General features: G+C 44.8%; 1 protein-coding gene across 1 annotated transcript; it reads right to left on the bottom strand.

The window, feature by feature from the left end:
- Window positions 1-2,861: 2,861 nt before the first annotated feature.
- On the bottom strand, window positions 2,862-15,561 carry capn12 (calpain 12). The gene is made up of 22 exons (XM_014213670.2): window positions 15,172-15,561; window positions 12,614-12,683; window positions 11,243-11,361; window positions 9,011-9,144; window positions 8,497-8,668; window positions 8,108-8,191; window positions 7,860-7,945; window positions 7,693-7,770; window positions 7,120-7,313; window positions 6,818-7,020; window positions 6,696-6,707; window positions 6,413-6,492; window positions 6,179-6,301; window positions 6,033-6,069; window positions 5,722-5,796; window positions 5,583-5,628; window positions 5,217-5,278; window positions 4,882-4,950; window positions 4,309-4,387; window positions 3,961-4,077; window positions 3,802-3,854; window positions 2,862-3,413 (listed from the first exon to the last, which is right to left on the bottom strand). Exons 1-22 carry the CDS (start codon window positions 15,364-15,366, stop codon window positions 3,387-3,389), a joined length of 2,115 nt encoding a protein of 704 aa, XP_014069145.1. The 5' UTR covers window positions 15,367-15,561; the 3' UTR covers window positions 2,862-3,386.
- Window positions 15,562-17,780: the final 2,219 nt, after the last annotated feature.

The following is a 17,780-nucleotide window of genomic DNA, read 5'->3' as shown; positions in this document are numbered from 1 at the left end:
ACTTTTCAGGCCTTGTGGGTTGGTTTTGAGTCGTCATTGTGCAAAAAACATCCTCACAGTGAATCAGCTCAGGTGTCCAGGAGCAACACCCACCTTCACAAACTCTGCCTTGAACTACCTAGACGTACTCATATCCTCATCAAACTCAATGCATAATGTCAATATAAAAATGATTACATAGGCTACAGATATCCGTAAGATAAGCATGACTATCACGAGTAAGAAGCTCACTATTGCAATATAGAAGTATGTTTTTGAGCGGGACCACATGGCTGGCTATCATGTAGACACTGATAGGAAGGTAGCCTACCTTGGTTCGCAGCCATTTGATCTCTTTGCTGGGGTCCGGGGCGGTAGGCATATCGATGGAGGTCTGGTCCGGGGCGAAAGTTGGGTCAGAACAACGAACCGGACTTAACGCACCCATCTAGGACAGCTACATAGTTGTGGTCCCGAAATGATACCGGGTTGGCAATGGACCCAAGTGCGACCTGCTGAGCCTCCATTTTCAATGGCAGTTGAGATGAATTTGGAAAAGTAGGCCTAGCAAATATAATCAGATTGAACCAACATTCCTATCTCGATTTGTTCGTCTAAACACAGTTTTGGGGAATTGTGCAACAAACAAACCCAGTTCATAATACATGCATAGGCCTACCCACCCACTTACTCGAACCATTCGGGAAAGGTATACAGAGCCTCCAGGAAGTTAGTCAGCTGAAGTAATGACATGGTGCCAGGAGTTTACTGTATTTCTTATCGTCGATATGCATCATTTTCTGTGGTTAGTTAATCCCATATCCATGAAATGTGTGGTGGCCTATAAACTGCTGTTTATTAAAACGTCTTGCTCTCTCTTTCAAACACACATACACGTTCCTCTTCTTCCTTTAAACACGTTCTTTCATAATTCTTCTTCCACACTTTGCCTATATTTAGCTAAAACGGTCCTCTCCATCAAACCAGTTATGCGGGGTCTATGATGTGAGCGCCTTTTCGTAGTACCCGACTGCAATCGATAGTAGAATACTATATTTAGTCACCAGATGGCGGTCTGTCTATGCTAGATGGGCGATAGGGAACTTGAGTTGCGGCCCACACAATTTTGAAGCACTACAAACGCCAAGAGACAACAAAGCGGAAAAAGTGTTATCATCCGCAAATGTTACTAGGAAAGGAGAGATACAGTATGTCTACGAATAAGTCTAGGCCATTTTTTATTTCCTTCTATGACTATAGCCTGTTCGTCATCTATAGGCAGTGGTGGAAAAAGTACTAAATTGTCATACTTGAGTAAAAGTAAAGATACCTTAATAGAAAATACTCAAGTAAAAGTGAAAGTCACCCAGTAAAATACTACTTGAGCAAAAGTCTAAACGTTTCTGGGTTTAAATATACTTTAGTATCAAAAGTAAATGTAATTGCTAAAATATACTTAAGTATCAAGTACAAATCATTTCACATTCCTTATAATGAAGCAAACCAGACGGCACGATTTTATTTTTTCATGTTTTATTTACGGATAGCCAGAGGCACACTCCAAGACACAAATAATTTACAAACGAAGCATTTGTGTTTAGTGAGTCTGCCAGATAACAAGTAGTAGGGATGACCAGGGATGTTGTCTTGATGTGAGTGAATTGGACCATTTTCTTGTCCTGCTAAGCATTCGAAATGTAACGAGTACTTTTGGGTGTCAGGGAAAATGTATGGACTAAAAAAGTACATTATGTTCTTTAGGAATGTAGTGGAGAAAAAGTATAAGTTGTCAAATATAAATAGTAAAGTACAGATACCCCAAAAAACGACTTAAGTAGTACTTTCAAGTATTTTTTACTTCCATACTTTGCACCACTGTCTATAGGCCTACATGCAGGAACAGCTAATGTAGCCTATAGCATCACAGTCAGCACCTCACCAGTGGGTTGGGGGGTGGATGCATAGAGCAGCTCATGGGGGGCTTAGTGGGCCATTTTAGGAAGAATTGTAGAAAAATAGGGAAAGGGGGTGGGGGGAGATGAAAGGAGAAGATGGATACATTTGGAAGGGGTAAAAGAACAGTTCAAATTTGGTTCAAATTCAGCTGTTGAATTTCAGATGACTCAATACAGTGCAATGCCTGTAATGATATCGTGCTGGGTTGAACTGATACAGCCCCTAGGGTGTGTGTGTTGTATTTGTTTATTAGTGGAAAGAGAGACACAGAGAGGAGTGCCCCATCCTGGTACATGTGTATTATGTCTCCTGGGCCCAGTGATGTTTGTTTTTCCACCCTGGGCCAGACCACAGCTGTCACACTAACTCACCTCATACAGAATTCAGTCAGCTGAACCAGAATTGAGAGAGAGCGAGACAAAGGTGGAGAAATAGAGTCACATACATATCTGTCTACTACGCTCCCTTTCTGTCCCAAGGTGGATGGACTGTTGCCACGGGCAACCTAGCAACCTGTGTGTAGTCACATAAAGATGAACAGGATGTGAGCAAAGCTTCTATTTATAGGAGAATCAGGAGAAAGGACAAGAGCATAAATGTTTGTGTGTGACAGAGCACAGAGGGTAATAGAGGGAGAAGGAGGCAGATTGTGAGACAGAGTTACTAGAGAGAGAGTGAGGGAGGGAGGAATGGAGCAAAGGAGGGAGGGAGCGAGGGAACGTAGTGGAGGAGGCGAGTACGTGTTGATGCTGTACGTGGCGTCAGTAAGATAAGAATAGAGATGGTGAGTGCAGCGCAGCTGAGACATCACCTTCAATCCCTCACCGGGGCAGGCCGTACTCACCGTGTGTGTGTGTGTGTGTGTGTGTGTGTGAGGCTGGGCTGTATTTATAAACACAGAAATCATTTTACATTATCAAAGCAGATTCATGTTTGCAAAGATTTATTTTTGGATACATTTCATTATTGTGTTTTTCATTTTAATTTCCAGAGCTTTAACTACATTTTCACTATTTTAACCTCTTTCATTATTTTAGTTTTAAGAAAAACTTGGCTGTAAAACTGAAAATACTTGACTCAATTACTTTGCGGAAATAGCTGAAACAAATGAACATTTACAGATTCATACCTGTGTACACATCAAATACATTAGTATTGACACTAACTCCAGAGGTACTATCCATGTAAATGAATGTAAAGCACTATAACACAATATGGCAGTGGTGTATAGTATGGCGACAAAGTTCAGGGATTGTTAGTGTGTGTGTGTGTGTGTGTGTGTGTGTGTGTGTGTGTGTGTGTGTGTGTGTGTGTGTGTGTGTGTGTGTGTGTGTGTGTGTGTGTGTGTGTGTGGACGAGGACGCCGACAGAAGCATGATGTTATCATATGGTCCTGGTCAGACAGAATGCCCCTGCAGTGCTCACGCAGAGACCCCGTTTGCAGAGCACACTCACACGGCCAGGAGTTGGAGCAGCCACTGTAAAAAAACAGCAAAGAGAGGAGCAACCAGTCAGGTTTAGAGGGCATTAGTAAGGGTATAGCCTGTATAAAGGTTAGGGTCAGGGACAAGGTATAAGTTAGGCTTGAGGATATGGTCTGGCACAGGACGGGTTAGGGTCAAGTTATGATTCATGTTTAGGGTCATGGTTACTGTCAAGATAGGGTTATGGCTAGGGTTAGGGTTGAACAGGAATGTGGACATTATGCTAGGGTTGTGGGTGAGGGTAGGTTTAGGGTTGAACCGGGATGTAGACATTGAGCTAGAGTTAGGGTTGAGGGTAAGGATATGGTTGAACCCGGATGTGGACGTGAAGTTAGGGTTAGGGCCAGGCTTTTGGTTGATTTCATAGTCAAGGAGGACTCACAGCATTGATTCCCACATCTTTGACCTCTGGGTTGCTCTCTGATTTATACAGGGCTGGGGAGAGGGGACACAAACAAACACACAATATTAAGGCAGAACATCATAACCGACAACAAAACATAACTCACCTAGGTGTGTGCGTGCGTGTGTGTTGACATACCGAATAGCTTGCGCAGCCTGGTGACGCAGGCCACAAAGCCATGGAAAGGCAGATGCGGCTCCCCAGAGCCAAACCTCTCCCACAGCACCTGTATGACCTGGCCATCACACTGCACCCCTAGCAGGAGCGAGAGGGGAGGAGAGAAATGGGTTATTATCCATTCAAGAATGGAGTAGAGGGTAAAATGTAACACACCATATGGAAAGTGAGGGAGGGAGTGAGTGAATGAGTGAGTGAGAGATTGTTGAGGGAGGGAGTGTAAGAGGCAGAGAGAGAGAGTGTGGATGTGTGTGTGTGTGTGTGTGTGTGTGTGTGTGTGTGTGCGTGCGTGCGTGCGTATGAACAAACCAGCAGCCTGGAGGGCCAGACTAAGCTCAAAGGGGCTCATAGTCCCTGATGAGTCCTGATCAAACTTGAAGAAGATGGACTGAAAGAGAGAGAGAGGTCAGTGACAGATGGTTGAGTAACTGTAGCTAAGTAATATTACTAATTATAAACCAGGTATTTTGTGTCCTGGATGCAGATTGGCTGAAACAGCATTTCAGCTGTGTGTATATCAGACAATATACCATGGGTATGAAGCAAAAATACTCCTATTTATGTTGGTAACCAGTGTATAAAAGCAATAAGGCACCTCTGGGGTTTGTGGTATAAGGCCAATATCCCACGGCTAAGGGCTGTATCCAGGCACTCCGCTTCGCATTGTGCATAAAAACAGCCCTTATAAACTGGTTGCCAATGTAATTAGAGCAGTAAAAATAAATGTTTTGTCATACCCATGGTATACACGGTCTGATATACCACAGTGATCAGCCAATCAGCATTCAGGGTTGATTGGCAGTTTATAATGGCCAATATACCACACCCCCTCTGGCTTTATTGCTTAACACCTTGGGGCTTGTCTCTCTAGCACAGTCGTACCTGCAGACTGCGAAGAGAGGCCAGCACAGGCTCTGTCTGCTCTCGGGTCAGACTGCTACGCCCCCCAGTCTGACAGGTGGGTTAGGGATAGCTCTCAGACACAGACAGAGGCGCTCTAAAGTACCAGGGCCCGTATCCACAAAGCATATCAGAGTAGGAGTGCTGATCTAGGATCAGTTTAGTGTTTTAGATCACAATGAATACGATTAAATGGACAAATCCTAGATCAGCCCTCCTGCTCTTAGATGCTTTGTGGATACGGGCCCTGGCAAGAAAAACAAAGGCAGTGAGATGTACGGGGTAAGGTTGTGACAACTGGCCAAATAAAAGGATACATCCTCTCCAAAGATGAGCTGTCTGCATGTCTCCAGTGGCAGCTGGTAGTCTTTCTCCAGAACTGAGAGAGGGGGAGAGGGGAGGAGTGAAAGAGGCAGATGATCTTAATGGTATATCAGCTATGAGGTTATGCCTAGAGAAGTCATCTCTGTTTGCCCAAAAAGTTTGTCCACCTGATAGAGGAAACCTTCCTACTCTGCTCCCACCTACTGTCTGTTACTGGCACTGCATCGTAAGAATATTCCCCACAATAGCACCAACATACAATAGTGGTACCCTTCATCACAGCAGTTGAGGGAGTTCTGCAACATGGTTTGACTAAATGAACCTTATAAATGAAAACCCGAGTTCATTAACGATCTAACCTGAGTTAACCAGCTTCATGAACTCCTTTGCATTCAGCTTGTCGTCCTGCCAGGGAGAGAGAACAGGAGGTTAAGACTGTCTAAGGGAGATATTTCTCTTCTATGGTTGAGTTATATTTTGAGATGAGAGAATTCCTACAGGCCCCGCCATCTCATCAAAGGTCTTCTGTACTCTCTTGCGATCCTCTGGCAAGACTGGTGGCATTGACATTACCTGTGAAGGGGACACACACACACACACACACACACACACACACACACACACACACACACACACACACACACACACACACACACACACACACACACACACACACACACACACACACACACACACACACACACACACACGCACACGCACGCACACACACACACGCACACAGACAGTTGGCTTGCTGAACTGGAGAGCAGTAGTGCAGTAGAAGTATGCTTCTGTAAGGTTCAACGCACCATGAGGAAGCCAGTGGAGCAGGTGAAATCTTTGGTCCTGGAATACAAGGAGGAGCACCATCAGTCTCAACGCAATATGAGATTGTCACTGAATTGTCATCATCAGCATCATCATCATCACCCGCCCCCACCCACCCCTTCTGTACCCCAGATTGTTGCCAGTCTTGGAATAGATGCGGAGGAAGAATTCTGCAGGCTGGTTGGGACTGTAGGTGGAGGCCAGAATCACATAGTTTCCCGGGTCCAGCCTCACCTCCCTCCACACAGCCCTACGGTGACAAAAGACAAGAAGAAGAGATGAGATACAACTTTATAGACTGTTTTCATGAAAATGTGACCCACCATATTTGCAGTGAAGACTGGCTGCTGAGGTACAATACCTCAGGGGCTGGTACTTCCCAGAACTCCCCACAGGCTGCTGGGAAGAGAAGAAGGTCTGGTCCAGACACAGGCCCTGGAGCTACAAGAGGGGGAGCGGGGAAGATAGGAGAGGAGAAGAGGAGAGATAGGAAGAAGAAGGCAGACATAGAAAAGGGGGAGAGAGGGAGGTAGTGGTTGGAGAGAGGGGGCAGCAGACATGGTTGTTAGATTAAAAGTGATGACATTATCTAACTAATAAAAATATGTCGTTTTTTTTCAAATACTTCACAACATGATACTCACCTTTGGAGGAACCTGCAGAGACAGGAAAAACGTCAGACTAACTGAACATGTAGAACATTCAGATTCACAGCACATACAGGGACAACGCATTTTCTCTCCCTCGCGCTCCCTTCCTCTCTCACCCTGTAGATGTGGAAGGCGATGTGGAGGAAGCTGATTTTATCCTTCTTTCTACGGTTTTTCTGCAGTAGTTCCACCAACACGGTGCACTGCTTCGCTTTCTCCTTCTGATTCCCTGCCACCTTCTTCTCCTCTGGGGTCATCGCATTATCATCATCATGCTCTGCAAGGGTCAGCTGGAACTGGGGATTCTTCCAGAAAGATCCTACAATAGAGGAGGGATTGGTGAAAAGGGAGGTAGTAAATGACAAGTAGATGAAATTACAAACGTTCTGCTTTTGGAAACACACACACACACACTCACGAGGGTAAGTACAGCTTCCCCCTGCGGTGGAGCCCGATACCCAGGAGCCTTTATGGGAGCTGAGGGTCCAGGCAGAGATGGGGGCAGGGGGGGAGTCGGGGTCAGTGGGTGTATCCTCATCCACTATGGGGTCAGGGTCCACACTGCACAGCTCCACTGTGCCAAACAGCTTGCTGAAGTCCTCCGCACTGATCCTGACACGCGGAGAGGGATGCACATGACATTGATATGTTCGAGTTAGAGACATTTATTAAAGTGTCATTCCACAATGATTTTAAGAGACCACATTGTGGACCACTCAAATAGAGTTTTGAGACGTGAAAAAGCAGCCATAGTCCAACACGGTACAGTATTTCATTTGGAGTCGTCTATAATACAGTACATCATCTATGCATTATTGGTATCAGTTATTATACGTTACATTGTATTTACACATGTATGCATAAACCAAAACAAAGTACAGCAGAAATAAGGTGAGACTGGTCGATGTTTGTGTCTATTTGCTTTTGTGTCTATGTGTTTTTGTGTCTATGTGTGTTTGTGTCTACGTGTGATTGTAATGCCAGAACCTACCAGAACTCTCCGTCCTCACTGTTTTTCAGCTCAATCCTTTTCTTTTCAGCAGCATCCACATCATCCCAGTCTTTACTCCTGCAATTACACACACACACACACACACAGGAAAATGAGCACAGGATTACTGTGTAACAACAAAATGAAACACACACACACTTCCTCACTTGTCACTCCAGGGTCCAGAGTACTCCACAAAGCCCCAGGGGTTCCTCAGCCTCAGCAACAAGGCCTCACCAGCCGACTTCTTCACCTGAACCACACACACACACACACACACACACACACACACACACACACACACACACACACACACACACACACACACACACACACCAACAATTATGTTAGCAAAATGGGAAAGTGGATTATTTTGTGATGACTTTAGTTCAAGGAAGCACAGTATGATACATACCGTGTCAGTGTCTGTGATGGCGTAGGCATGGCCCTTCACCAGTCCCTCTGCAGTCACTGTGCCTATCTCAAGATAGTTACTAGCCTGTGGAGATACACAGCACATAGAGAGCAACTTGCTTCTTACACAGTGAAAGTCACACTTGCAATCACAGTAGCTATTGACGAAGGAGAGGTGTGGGTGTCAGAAAGGTGTGTAGCTATGTTGGTACAGAATTCACCATGTGCCATGGGTGGAAGTGTGTGTGTGTGTGTGTGTGTGTGTGTGTGTGTGTGTGTGTGTGTGTGTGTGTGTGTGTGTGTGTGTGTGTGTGTGTGTGTGTGTGTGTGTGTGTGTGTGTGTGTGTGTGTGTGTGCGTTCTCGCTTGCATGCGTGTGTTTGTGCTGCACCTGTATGAAGCAGCTGAGCAGGCTGCCACGGGACAGGGCATCAGAGAGGGCTTTCCACATGATCCTGGGGGTGCGTGAGGATACAGGGAGGGAGTAGGCTATGCCGCCTGTGAAGTCCTCCATCGCCTCAGAGATATTACCCCCCTTCAGACTGCCATATGACCCGATCAGCCTGCTCCGAGATAGGGGTAGAGGGAGCAGGCGAAAGGGGTGTGTGGAGAGAAAGGGGGAGGGGATAGAATGGTGGGGGGGAGGAAGGAGAGAGGAATGAGGGAGATAAAGGAAGGGGACATTTTCTAGATGGACATTTTCTGTCATTTAGCTCTTATTCAAAGTGCCTTACGATAAACGCATTCAAATGAGGAGGCTGAAACCTCATAAGGGCATTGTCAGGCACACACACACACACTACAACCACGTAGCATATTACGCACACGCACACGCACACGCACACGCACACGCACACACACACACACACACACACACACACACACACACACCCCGGTTGACTGACTTGGCATAGGCTTTCTCCACCAGGGCGCTCCAGTACTCGTTGCGGGTACAGGAGTAGCTGAAGAGCAGGCGGCCGCCGCGTACAGGCAGCCTGTCATCCACTACCACCTCCACCCACTCACCATACTGCCAGAACTACACAGGGAGGGGGAGGGAGGAGGTGGGAGGGAGGAGGTGGAAGGTGGGAGGAAGAGGGAGGCATAAAGAGGGTGGACAGTAAGGGAGGGAGAAGGGATGAGGGGGATGTAGGGAGAGAGGGAGACAGAGAGGGAGGGAGGAGGGAGAAGGGGAGAGAGACATCTACATTGAATGTGTTGCATAACAATGGGCAAGTACAGGCCTGCATTAAAACATCATAGAAGCCCATAAGCAAGGCTGTGTGTGTGTGTGTGTGTGTGTGTGTGTGTGTGTGTGTGTGTGTGTGTGTGTGTGTGTGTGTGTGTGTGTGTGTGTGTGTGTGTGTGTAGCTACCTACAAGTCTGGACGGACTACACTCCCAACATAATCCCTCCAGCTCTCTAAGTCTACACATATTTATCCCCCTTCCTTCCGACAAACATGTTAAGTCATGCCACACATACTTCACTGAGAGGACATGAGAAAATATTAAAGCAATTACAGAAAATCCCTGAGTCATAACTCATGAGCTCTATGTTTTAATGTTTCCATTGCATGTCTTTCACAGATGTTATTTCATGAGACAATGTTTTAGTAATCAATCCCTTTACCCTGACACAGTTGGTCCAGAGACCAATTGAATGATAATGACGCCAGGGGCAAGTTTTCAGAGACGAGATAGAGAAGGGTTTAGAGGTGTGTGTACGAAAATGTGTGTGTGTGGGGGTGGGCGGGTAATTAGAGATCTCCCTCGTTAGTGATGGGAAGGGGGGGTAAAAGGTGTGTGTGGGGGGGGGTCATAAATCTAGTAAAGTAATTATACAGCATTACAAGCACACTAGTACAAGCAAAGTTAATCTAGGGCAGAGATCATCAACTAGATTTTGCCACAGGCCCATGACCGCAAGAAGCCCGAACAGATATAATATTTTACTAAAACAACTCTTTCAAACTTTGCTTACATTTCTATACGATCACATATATCTCCATATCACAGGAGGTTGTTTTGCACCTTAACTGGGGTGGACGGGCACGTGGTAATGGCTGGAGAGGAATATTAGTTACACTACCCAACCTGGTCTCTTAACTGGGGTGGACGGGCACGTGGTAATGGCTGGAGAGGAATATTAGTTACACTACCCAACCTGGTCTCTTAACTGGGGTGGACGGGCACGTGGTAATGGCTGGAGAGGAATATTAGTTATACTACCCAACCTGGTCTCTTAACTGGGGTGGACGGGCACGTGGTAATGGCTGGAGAGGAATATTAGTTACACTACCCAACCTGGTCTCAAAGCATTTTGTATTATTCTGTACGTAAACCCGAACCACTCCATTTAGTAGGATATGTCACGTTTCGTGTGGTTACATAATACAGATGGTTACTAAAAGCAAAAACAAAAAGGAGGGTGGCTGATTAGGGTTTGTTCCCTTAAGAACTCTTTATTTCCACCTTATGACTGAGAAAGAGCTAACAAAATAGCTACATAGACCGAGTTTACCTTGTATCTTTGTATATTTGCTCTGTCTCTATGCACACTCACAGGGCCCTACGCACTCACACACACTGTCACTCCAACGCACACAAAAACACTCACTCCATTATTTGCCCACTCACACATACATTTATACTGACTCTACACCCGCACAACCACTCACATACAAGCTGCTGCTACTCTGTTTATCTTATATCCTGTTGCCTAGTCCCCTTACCCCAATACATATCTACCTCCATCACTCCAGTATCCCTGCACATGTAAATATGGTATTGGAATTTACTTTTAAAATATTTCCTGTATATAGCACGCTTACCTACTTACTTTATTGTGTATTTCATATTTCTTATTCTTATTTCTCGTGTGTTTTTTTTCTATTAATACATTTGCTATTGATTACTGCATTGTTGGGTTTTGAAAGAAAGGCATTTCACTCTACTTGTGCATGTGACCTTAAAACTTGACACTACTACTTTTCAGTCCTGCTTTTGCTACTCTCACTCTTTTACGTGGCATGCTGCACTAATACGATTGTAAGGGACATTCTCATTGTAACAACAAAAAGTAAGTATGCAGAACACATGTACACAGCAAGCACAGGAACCCTCCCCACGCATTACCGTAAAGTGGAAGATGCCAGCATAGGATTCTGTCAGGCTCTGATTAGGTGGTACCACTTTGACAAAGAGATTGGGGTGCATGGTAAGGCAGGACAGGGCAGCCAGAAGCCAACAGTCACCTATTAGAAAAAGAAAGAGACAGGCATGATAACTAGCGGTATGAATTCGATTTTATTTCAATTGATTCTACATGGGGTGTTTTTTTTTCTTCATTTCAAATCATTTCCTGACGGTTGAGGAAGTTCTAACACTGCAGAGTTCCCACACTCACACACTCTCACCCTCACAAACACACACACACATGCACGAGCGCACACAAACATGCCTGTACACACACAGGCACATTCCTCTCTAACAGTAAACAGATGCTCTTTGTGTCCATGTAGAGGAAAGAAAGAGGTATTGATGTTTGATGCACGTATGCACACACACACACACACACACAAGGGATGCCACATTGCCACCAGAACTATTACACAAACCTCGAGGACAAATAATGAAGCAATAACAAAGAAAGCAACATGAGAACTCTCCCTACTTCACAACAATGAAAAACAGACTGGACATCGCATGAAAAGCGGTGATAAAGAAGGCACATTGTTTTTCATGGGAGAAAGGGGTGTGATCACAGGGTCCATTTTAGACCCACAGATACTCCGAGGAGGTTGGGACTGGGAGGTGAGAGCACAGAATGTCACCCCGATCCCCATACTGTTGGGACGTGTTTGGAGCGGAGCCCCTGGGGCAGTGTGGAGGGGTGACATATTCAATGTGATTAGAGGATATCTATCAGAGTCTGAACCATACAGATAGTAGATGTCACGTTCTGACCAGAGAAAGATGTTATTTTCTATGGTAGAGTAGGTCAGGGCGTGACAGTGTTTTTTTTTAGGTTTTCTATTTCTATGTTGTCAGGGTCTAGTTTTGTATTTCTATGTTGGGGTTTTGTTTGGGATGATCTCCAATTAGAGACAGCTGGTCCTCGTTGTCTCTAATTGGAGATCATACTTAAGTAGGGTTTTTTTCCACCTGGGTTTTGTGGGAGATTGTTTCTGAGTTAGTGTATGTTTCTACTCTGCGTCACGGTTTGTTGTTTTGTTCGTTCAGTTTATTGTGTATGTATTGCAAAGTTTCACAGTGACAATAAAATGTGGAACGACACACACGCTGCACTTTGGTCCGCTTCTCCTTACGACAACCGTGACAGTAGAACCAGGATATCATCTCGACACCATTCCCAGGAGAATAGGTTGGGAGAGGTAAGGTCAATCTAGTTATACATGAGAACTGTGAGTTTGAGTTAAGATAAGTGTCTACCCGTTACTGCAATGATATCCCATCCGACGATGTTTAAAGCACACACACACTTACCCAGCTGGCCCTGGCAGATATCGGTCGTGCAGGTTGTGTCCTCCACAAACACAGCATTGACACTGATCTCCTGAAGAGAGAGAGACACGGGCAGAGTTCAAGACTACAGTTTACACTGTCTGAGGGAATGTGTAACTCTTGTTTCATTCACATAACAGTTGACTGGATGATGACAAAAGCAATGTTCATGATTTCAACTGCATCACAAACGTTTCATGGCTTCTTCGGTTGTTCTCATCATTCCATGTCTTTTCTGCTTTTAGTGACATCCTGTCCAGCTGTTTGGCACAGACTCTGTAAGTTCTCTTTTCTCTCAACATTCTCCGTTCTGTCAATTCGCTCTCCCCTCTCTCTGAACATGCTCCATTCTATCCGTTCTCTCTCCTCTCTCTGAACATGCTCCATTCTATCCGTTCTCTCTCCTCTCTCTGAACATGCTCCATTCTGTCCGTTCTCTCTCCTCTCTCTGAACATGCTCCATTCTGTCCGTTCTCTCTCCTCTCTCTGAACATGCTCCATTCTGTCCGTTCTCTCTCCTCTCTCTGAACATGCTCCATTCTATCCGTTCTCTCTCCTCTCTCTGAACATGCTCCATTCTGTCCGTTCTCTCTCCTCTCTCTGAACATGCTCCATTCTGTCCGTTCTCTCTCCTCTCTCTGAACATGCTCCAGCAGATCAATCTATCTTCCTCAGAACCACACCTGACAGTGAGTCAGCTCCAGTGTAGCCTACATCTGTCCAGGAGCATCATCAAATTGTACACAACTAAATCTACTCATATCCTCATCAACCTCAATTCATAATGTCACTATAAAAATGATAACGTAGGCTACAGATATCCCGAAAATAAGCTTGACTATCTTGAGTAAGAAAATTGACTATTGCAATTTAGAAGTGTGTTTTTGAGTGACCACATGGCTGGCTATCATGTAGACCCCCCCCTACATTTTTTTTTTTTTGCCCTAGCACTACATAGCTGATTAAAATAATCCAAAGCTTGGTGATGAGTTTGTTTTTTGAATCAGCTGTATAGTGTTAGGGCAAAAAACAAAATGTGCACGGGGGTGGGCAGGACCGAGTTTGGGGAACCCTGATGTAGCCCAGTTGTCACCAATCGGTCGATCACGATCGACTGGTCCATCTTCAAGGCATCCCTAGACGATCACCAAACATTCCTGTAGAAAAGCCAACGATAAAGGCTTGCGCTCCTTTTTCGTGTGTTGCTCTGCCAACTCTGCCCACCTGGCAGACCGGGAGATCTGTGGCTAAATCGAGTGCCTACGGCACTGGCCAATCCGGTAGCTCAAATCACCGTGCCTACAGCTTCCGTCACCCTGGCCACAAAATTTGATACTAGCCTATGTGAGATTTCATAACTTTTAAAACCATGACCAGAGAGAGACTGTCAAAGAACTACAGCGAAGAGCTGCTATTCTGATTGAGTTCATGTCTAAGTTTTTATTCAGTACTGTTTTATTTAACCGGCAAGTCAGTTAAGAACAAATTCTTATTTACAATGACGGCCTACCCCTTCCGAACCTGGGCCAATTGTGCACCGCCCTATTGGACTCCCAATCACAGCCATATGTGAACCAGGGACTGTAGTGACACCTCTTAGCATTGAGATGCAGTGCCTTAGGCCACTGTGCCACTCAGGAGCCCTATTAAAACACTATTACAAACAAAACGGGCTTCTTCCTACTTCTACTGGAGCTGCAATGAATGAGTATCCAAGTGTAGGCTATAAATAGCCCTGCGTTTTTATTATTATTAGCATTTTGTCCTGTCTATTGTAATATCAAGGAATATGTAGCTTTCTCTGGTCTTAGGGACAACATTAATTTGTGCATGAGGCAGACGCGGTTTGAATGATTCGAGTTTCGCCATCAGGTGGAAGATTGTGTGCTCTCTCTCTGGTCAGTCTCACCAGAGGAAAGGAAGGAGAGAGCAGGGACCGTGAGAGAGCAGGAACTCTGCTGCTCTCTCCCTCCCTCAGCTGAGACTAATGCTGTGTTCAAAGCAACTCGGAAATCTCAGACTTCAGTGTGTTCAAGAAAACTGGGTACTCGGAATAGAACGAGATCCGACTTGGGGGAAAACATCTTTAACGGTAATCCAACTCGGAATTCCAAGTCGGAAATATTTCTAGAGCTCTGACTTTCCGACCTGAAAATCACTAATATCATGATTTGCTTCGTTTTTTCTCTCTTCTTGTTCCCAGTTGTCTTGAACGCACCATGACCATCAGAGGCAGTTAGCATCAGCCCAGTCAAATAAAAAAAGCTATTTTTTTCAATTTATGCTGTGCCTCGCAAGTGCTACAACTGAACTATTTTGTTATCAAAGCTCGAGTTTTGAAATATAATATGGCCTAAGAATAACATTTTTGGCCGGCCAGGCATATAGTCAATATGCTGTGATAATGTATTTGGACTGCTGCACAAACCTCATTCCTCCTGAACAGTTTTATTTTAATATTTCATTTTTTCATGTTTAAAAAAAATCTGTGCGGTAGATCTCGACTTGCTTGTGTATACACTGATAGGACAGTAGCCTACCTTGGGTCGCAGCCACTTGATCTCCTTTTTGGGATCCGGGTCGGTAGGCATACCGATTGAGCTCTGGTCCGGGGCGAAGGTTGAGTCAGAGAACAGCGAACCGGATTTAACGCACGCATCTAGGAGGGCTACATAGTCCTGGTCCCGAAATTTAACAGGGTTGGCAATGGACCCGGTTGCGACCAGAGTCTCCATTTTCAATGTTCAAGTTGAGATCAATTTGGAAAAATAGTAAATGTAGCCTAATTAGAGTTAAACTATGCCAGCTTTCTTATTTTGACTCACTCGTCTATGCTTATTTTTTGGGACTTGTGCAACAACCCCAGTTCTTAAATACACACACACACACACACACTCATTCACCCGTATGGAGACATAGGGACGCCTCCCTTACTCGAACCATCCCAGAAAGGTACGCAGAGCCCCCGGGAGGTTTGGAACTTTCCCCTTTTGTTAACACAATCAACGTTTCCCTATACTGTGGCCGGAATTGTGATCGAGTCAAAGTGTTAGCCACTTTCAATGCAACAAATATGAAACAAAACGAACTATGCAAGACTTAGTAGGAGGGTGTATGCAAAACTAACTATGCAAGATATTTTGCTGAGAATTTCTGAGTAGAATTATATTGCAACGACTGGCACAAGCGAGTAGATAGATGTGCTTGTTTTGAGAAAAAATCGAGAGCTGTATGTACTGCCACGTGTGCACACTTGTTGATTTCTGGTCAGCAATTATGGAGTGATTGCTTCATACAAAAGCAGAAACGGTGTACATTTCTAACTATCTGAGTCAAGTAGCTGTTTTTATGTCTTAAAAGAGCAGTGTTCTATTTTGAGACATGCTTGGATAAGTAGCCAATAGGCAGAGGGTAGTGTAACAGTGTAGGTTCCGTCCCTCTCTTCGCCCCAACCTGGGCTCGAACCAGGGACTCTTGCACACATCAACAACAGTCACCCACGAAGCATCGTTACCCATCGCGCCACAAAAGCCGAGGCCCTTGCAACGCAAGGGGAACAACCACTTCAGGTCTCAGAGCGAGTGACGTAACTGATGGAAACGCTATTAGAGCGCACCACCGCTAACTAACAAGCCATTCCACATCGGTTAAAGTAGCATACATTTTTGTCTGATTCTCTGTAATAATAAACATTATATGGGAATAATAATACATTTTATTTTGTAAAGTGATTTCTTGCATATACCTATGGTGCTCCCGAGTGGTCTAAGCCACTGAATCTCAATGCAAGAGGCTTCACTGCAGTACCTGGTTCAAATCCAGGCTGCATCACATTTGGCCGTGATTGGGAGTCCCATAGGGTGGTGCAGAATTGTCCCAGCGTCATCCGGGGTAGGCCATCATTGTAAATAAGAATTTGTTCTTAACTGACTTGCCTAGTTAAATAAAACACAATACAACAGCATTTTCAGTGACATCCTTGTCTGAAGAACAGGTGGATAAACAGGTTCATGACAAACCCTGCATGTTTTTTCAAAGGTGTCATGGAATGTTGGCCTACATTGAACACCCCATGTTGTCTACTACTGTAGGCTGAATGATAGAACTATGTTCTTGTTAAAATGTTATGGGATGCATTTTCACCATTGTTTTGACATTATTATCAAAGAGCCACAGTAGCCTTCCTAGCCACAGTAAAAAAAAGTTACTTAAAGCAGGTACAGCCTGAGTGTTGACAGTAAACGCAAGCCGGAAATTGCACAGAATTTTCACAATGTTCAGGTTTGCAGACCTGAAATTTCCTCAGTGCTGAATTTTTTTTTTTAAGGAAACATTGTCTATGACACTTGCTTTGTCCACAGGAGGATTCAGACTCTCAACGAGCCCTTCAGTCTGTCACTGGGCCGTTCTCCATCACCAGTCTGTCACTGGGCCGTTCTCCATCACCAGTCTGTCACTGGGCCGTTCTCCATCACCAGTCTGTCACTGGGCCGTTCTCCATCACCAGTCTGTCACTGGGCCGTTCTCCATCACCAGTCTGTCACTGGGCCGTTCTCCATCACCAGTCTGTCACTGGGCCGTTCTCCATCACCAGTCTGTCACTGGGCCGTTCTCCATCACGCCTGATTAAATCCACAATGAGGACAAGAAAACAATGACCAGAGCTACACAAAGAATAACGATTCAAGCCCATAGAATGGTGCCCATTTAACTCCATTATCCGCCTGCCCATTCTCCCCGTATGGTCTTTGAGGTCGAGATTATACACAGCCCTAATAACATAGCTCGCCGACCCACCCTAACCATCTACACCTTCTGAGACCCTTTTGATCCCACGACCCGCGACGGTCTGACGAAAACTGTCGCGCCACTATTTAAAAATGTGTGTGTGTATATATATATAATAAATGTGTTACAAAATAATTTAAAAAATAGGTCAGGGAAATGAACAATATGAACAACCACCAGAAATCAAATAAATAGAAATGGAAGATGACAGATCACATTTCAACATACCTGTACATCAAATCCAATTATAAAATTCTCTGGTGCAAATACTATTTTTGTTACTATGAAACTTGAGGGTATTTGGTATTTTATTAGGATCCCCATTAGCTGTTGCAAAAGCAGCAGCTACTCTTCCTGGGGT

This window comes from Salmo salar, chromosome ssa09 (assembly GCF_905237065.1).
Source record: "Salmo salar chromosome ssa09, Ssal_v3.1, whole genome shotgun sequence".
Taxonomy (NCBI): domain Eukaryota; kingdom Metazoa; phylum Chordata; class Actinopteri; order Salmoniformes; family Salmonidae; genus Salmo; species Salmo salar.
Note: the sequence above shows the minus strand (reverse complement) of the source record. Positions and strands in the feature narration are given on the sequence as shown.

What these genes read in the sequence shown, in the direction of transcription:
- capn12 (XM_014213670.2), bottom strand. Translation starts at nt 15,366, where the DNA reads ATGGAGACTCTGGTCGCAACCGGGTCCATTGCCAACCCTGTTAAATTT. An exon ending in TCAAGTGGCTGCGACCCAAG is followed by an intron (nt 12,684 to 15,171) that starts GTAGGCTACTGT and finishes CTCTCTCTTCAG; the next exon opens with GAGATCAGTGTCAATGCTGT. An exon ending in TCTGGACCCTGGAGTGACAA is followed by an intron (nt 7,771 to 7,859) that starts GTGAGGAAGTGT and finishes GTGTAATTGCAG; the next exon opens with GAGTAAAGACTGGGATGATG.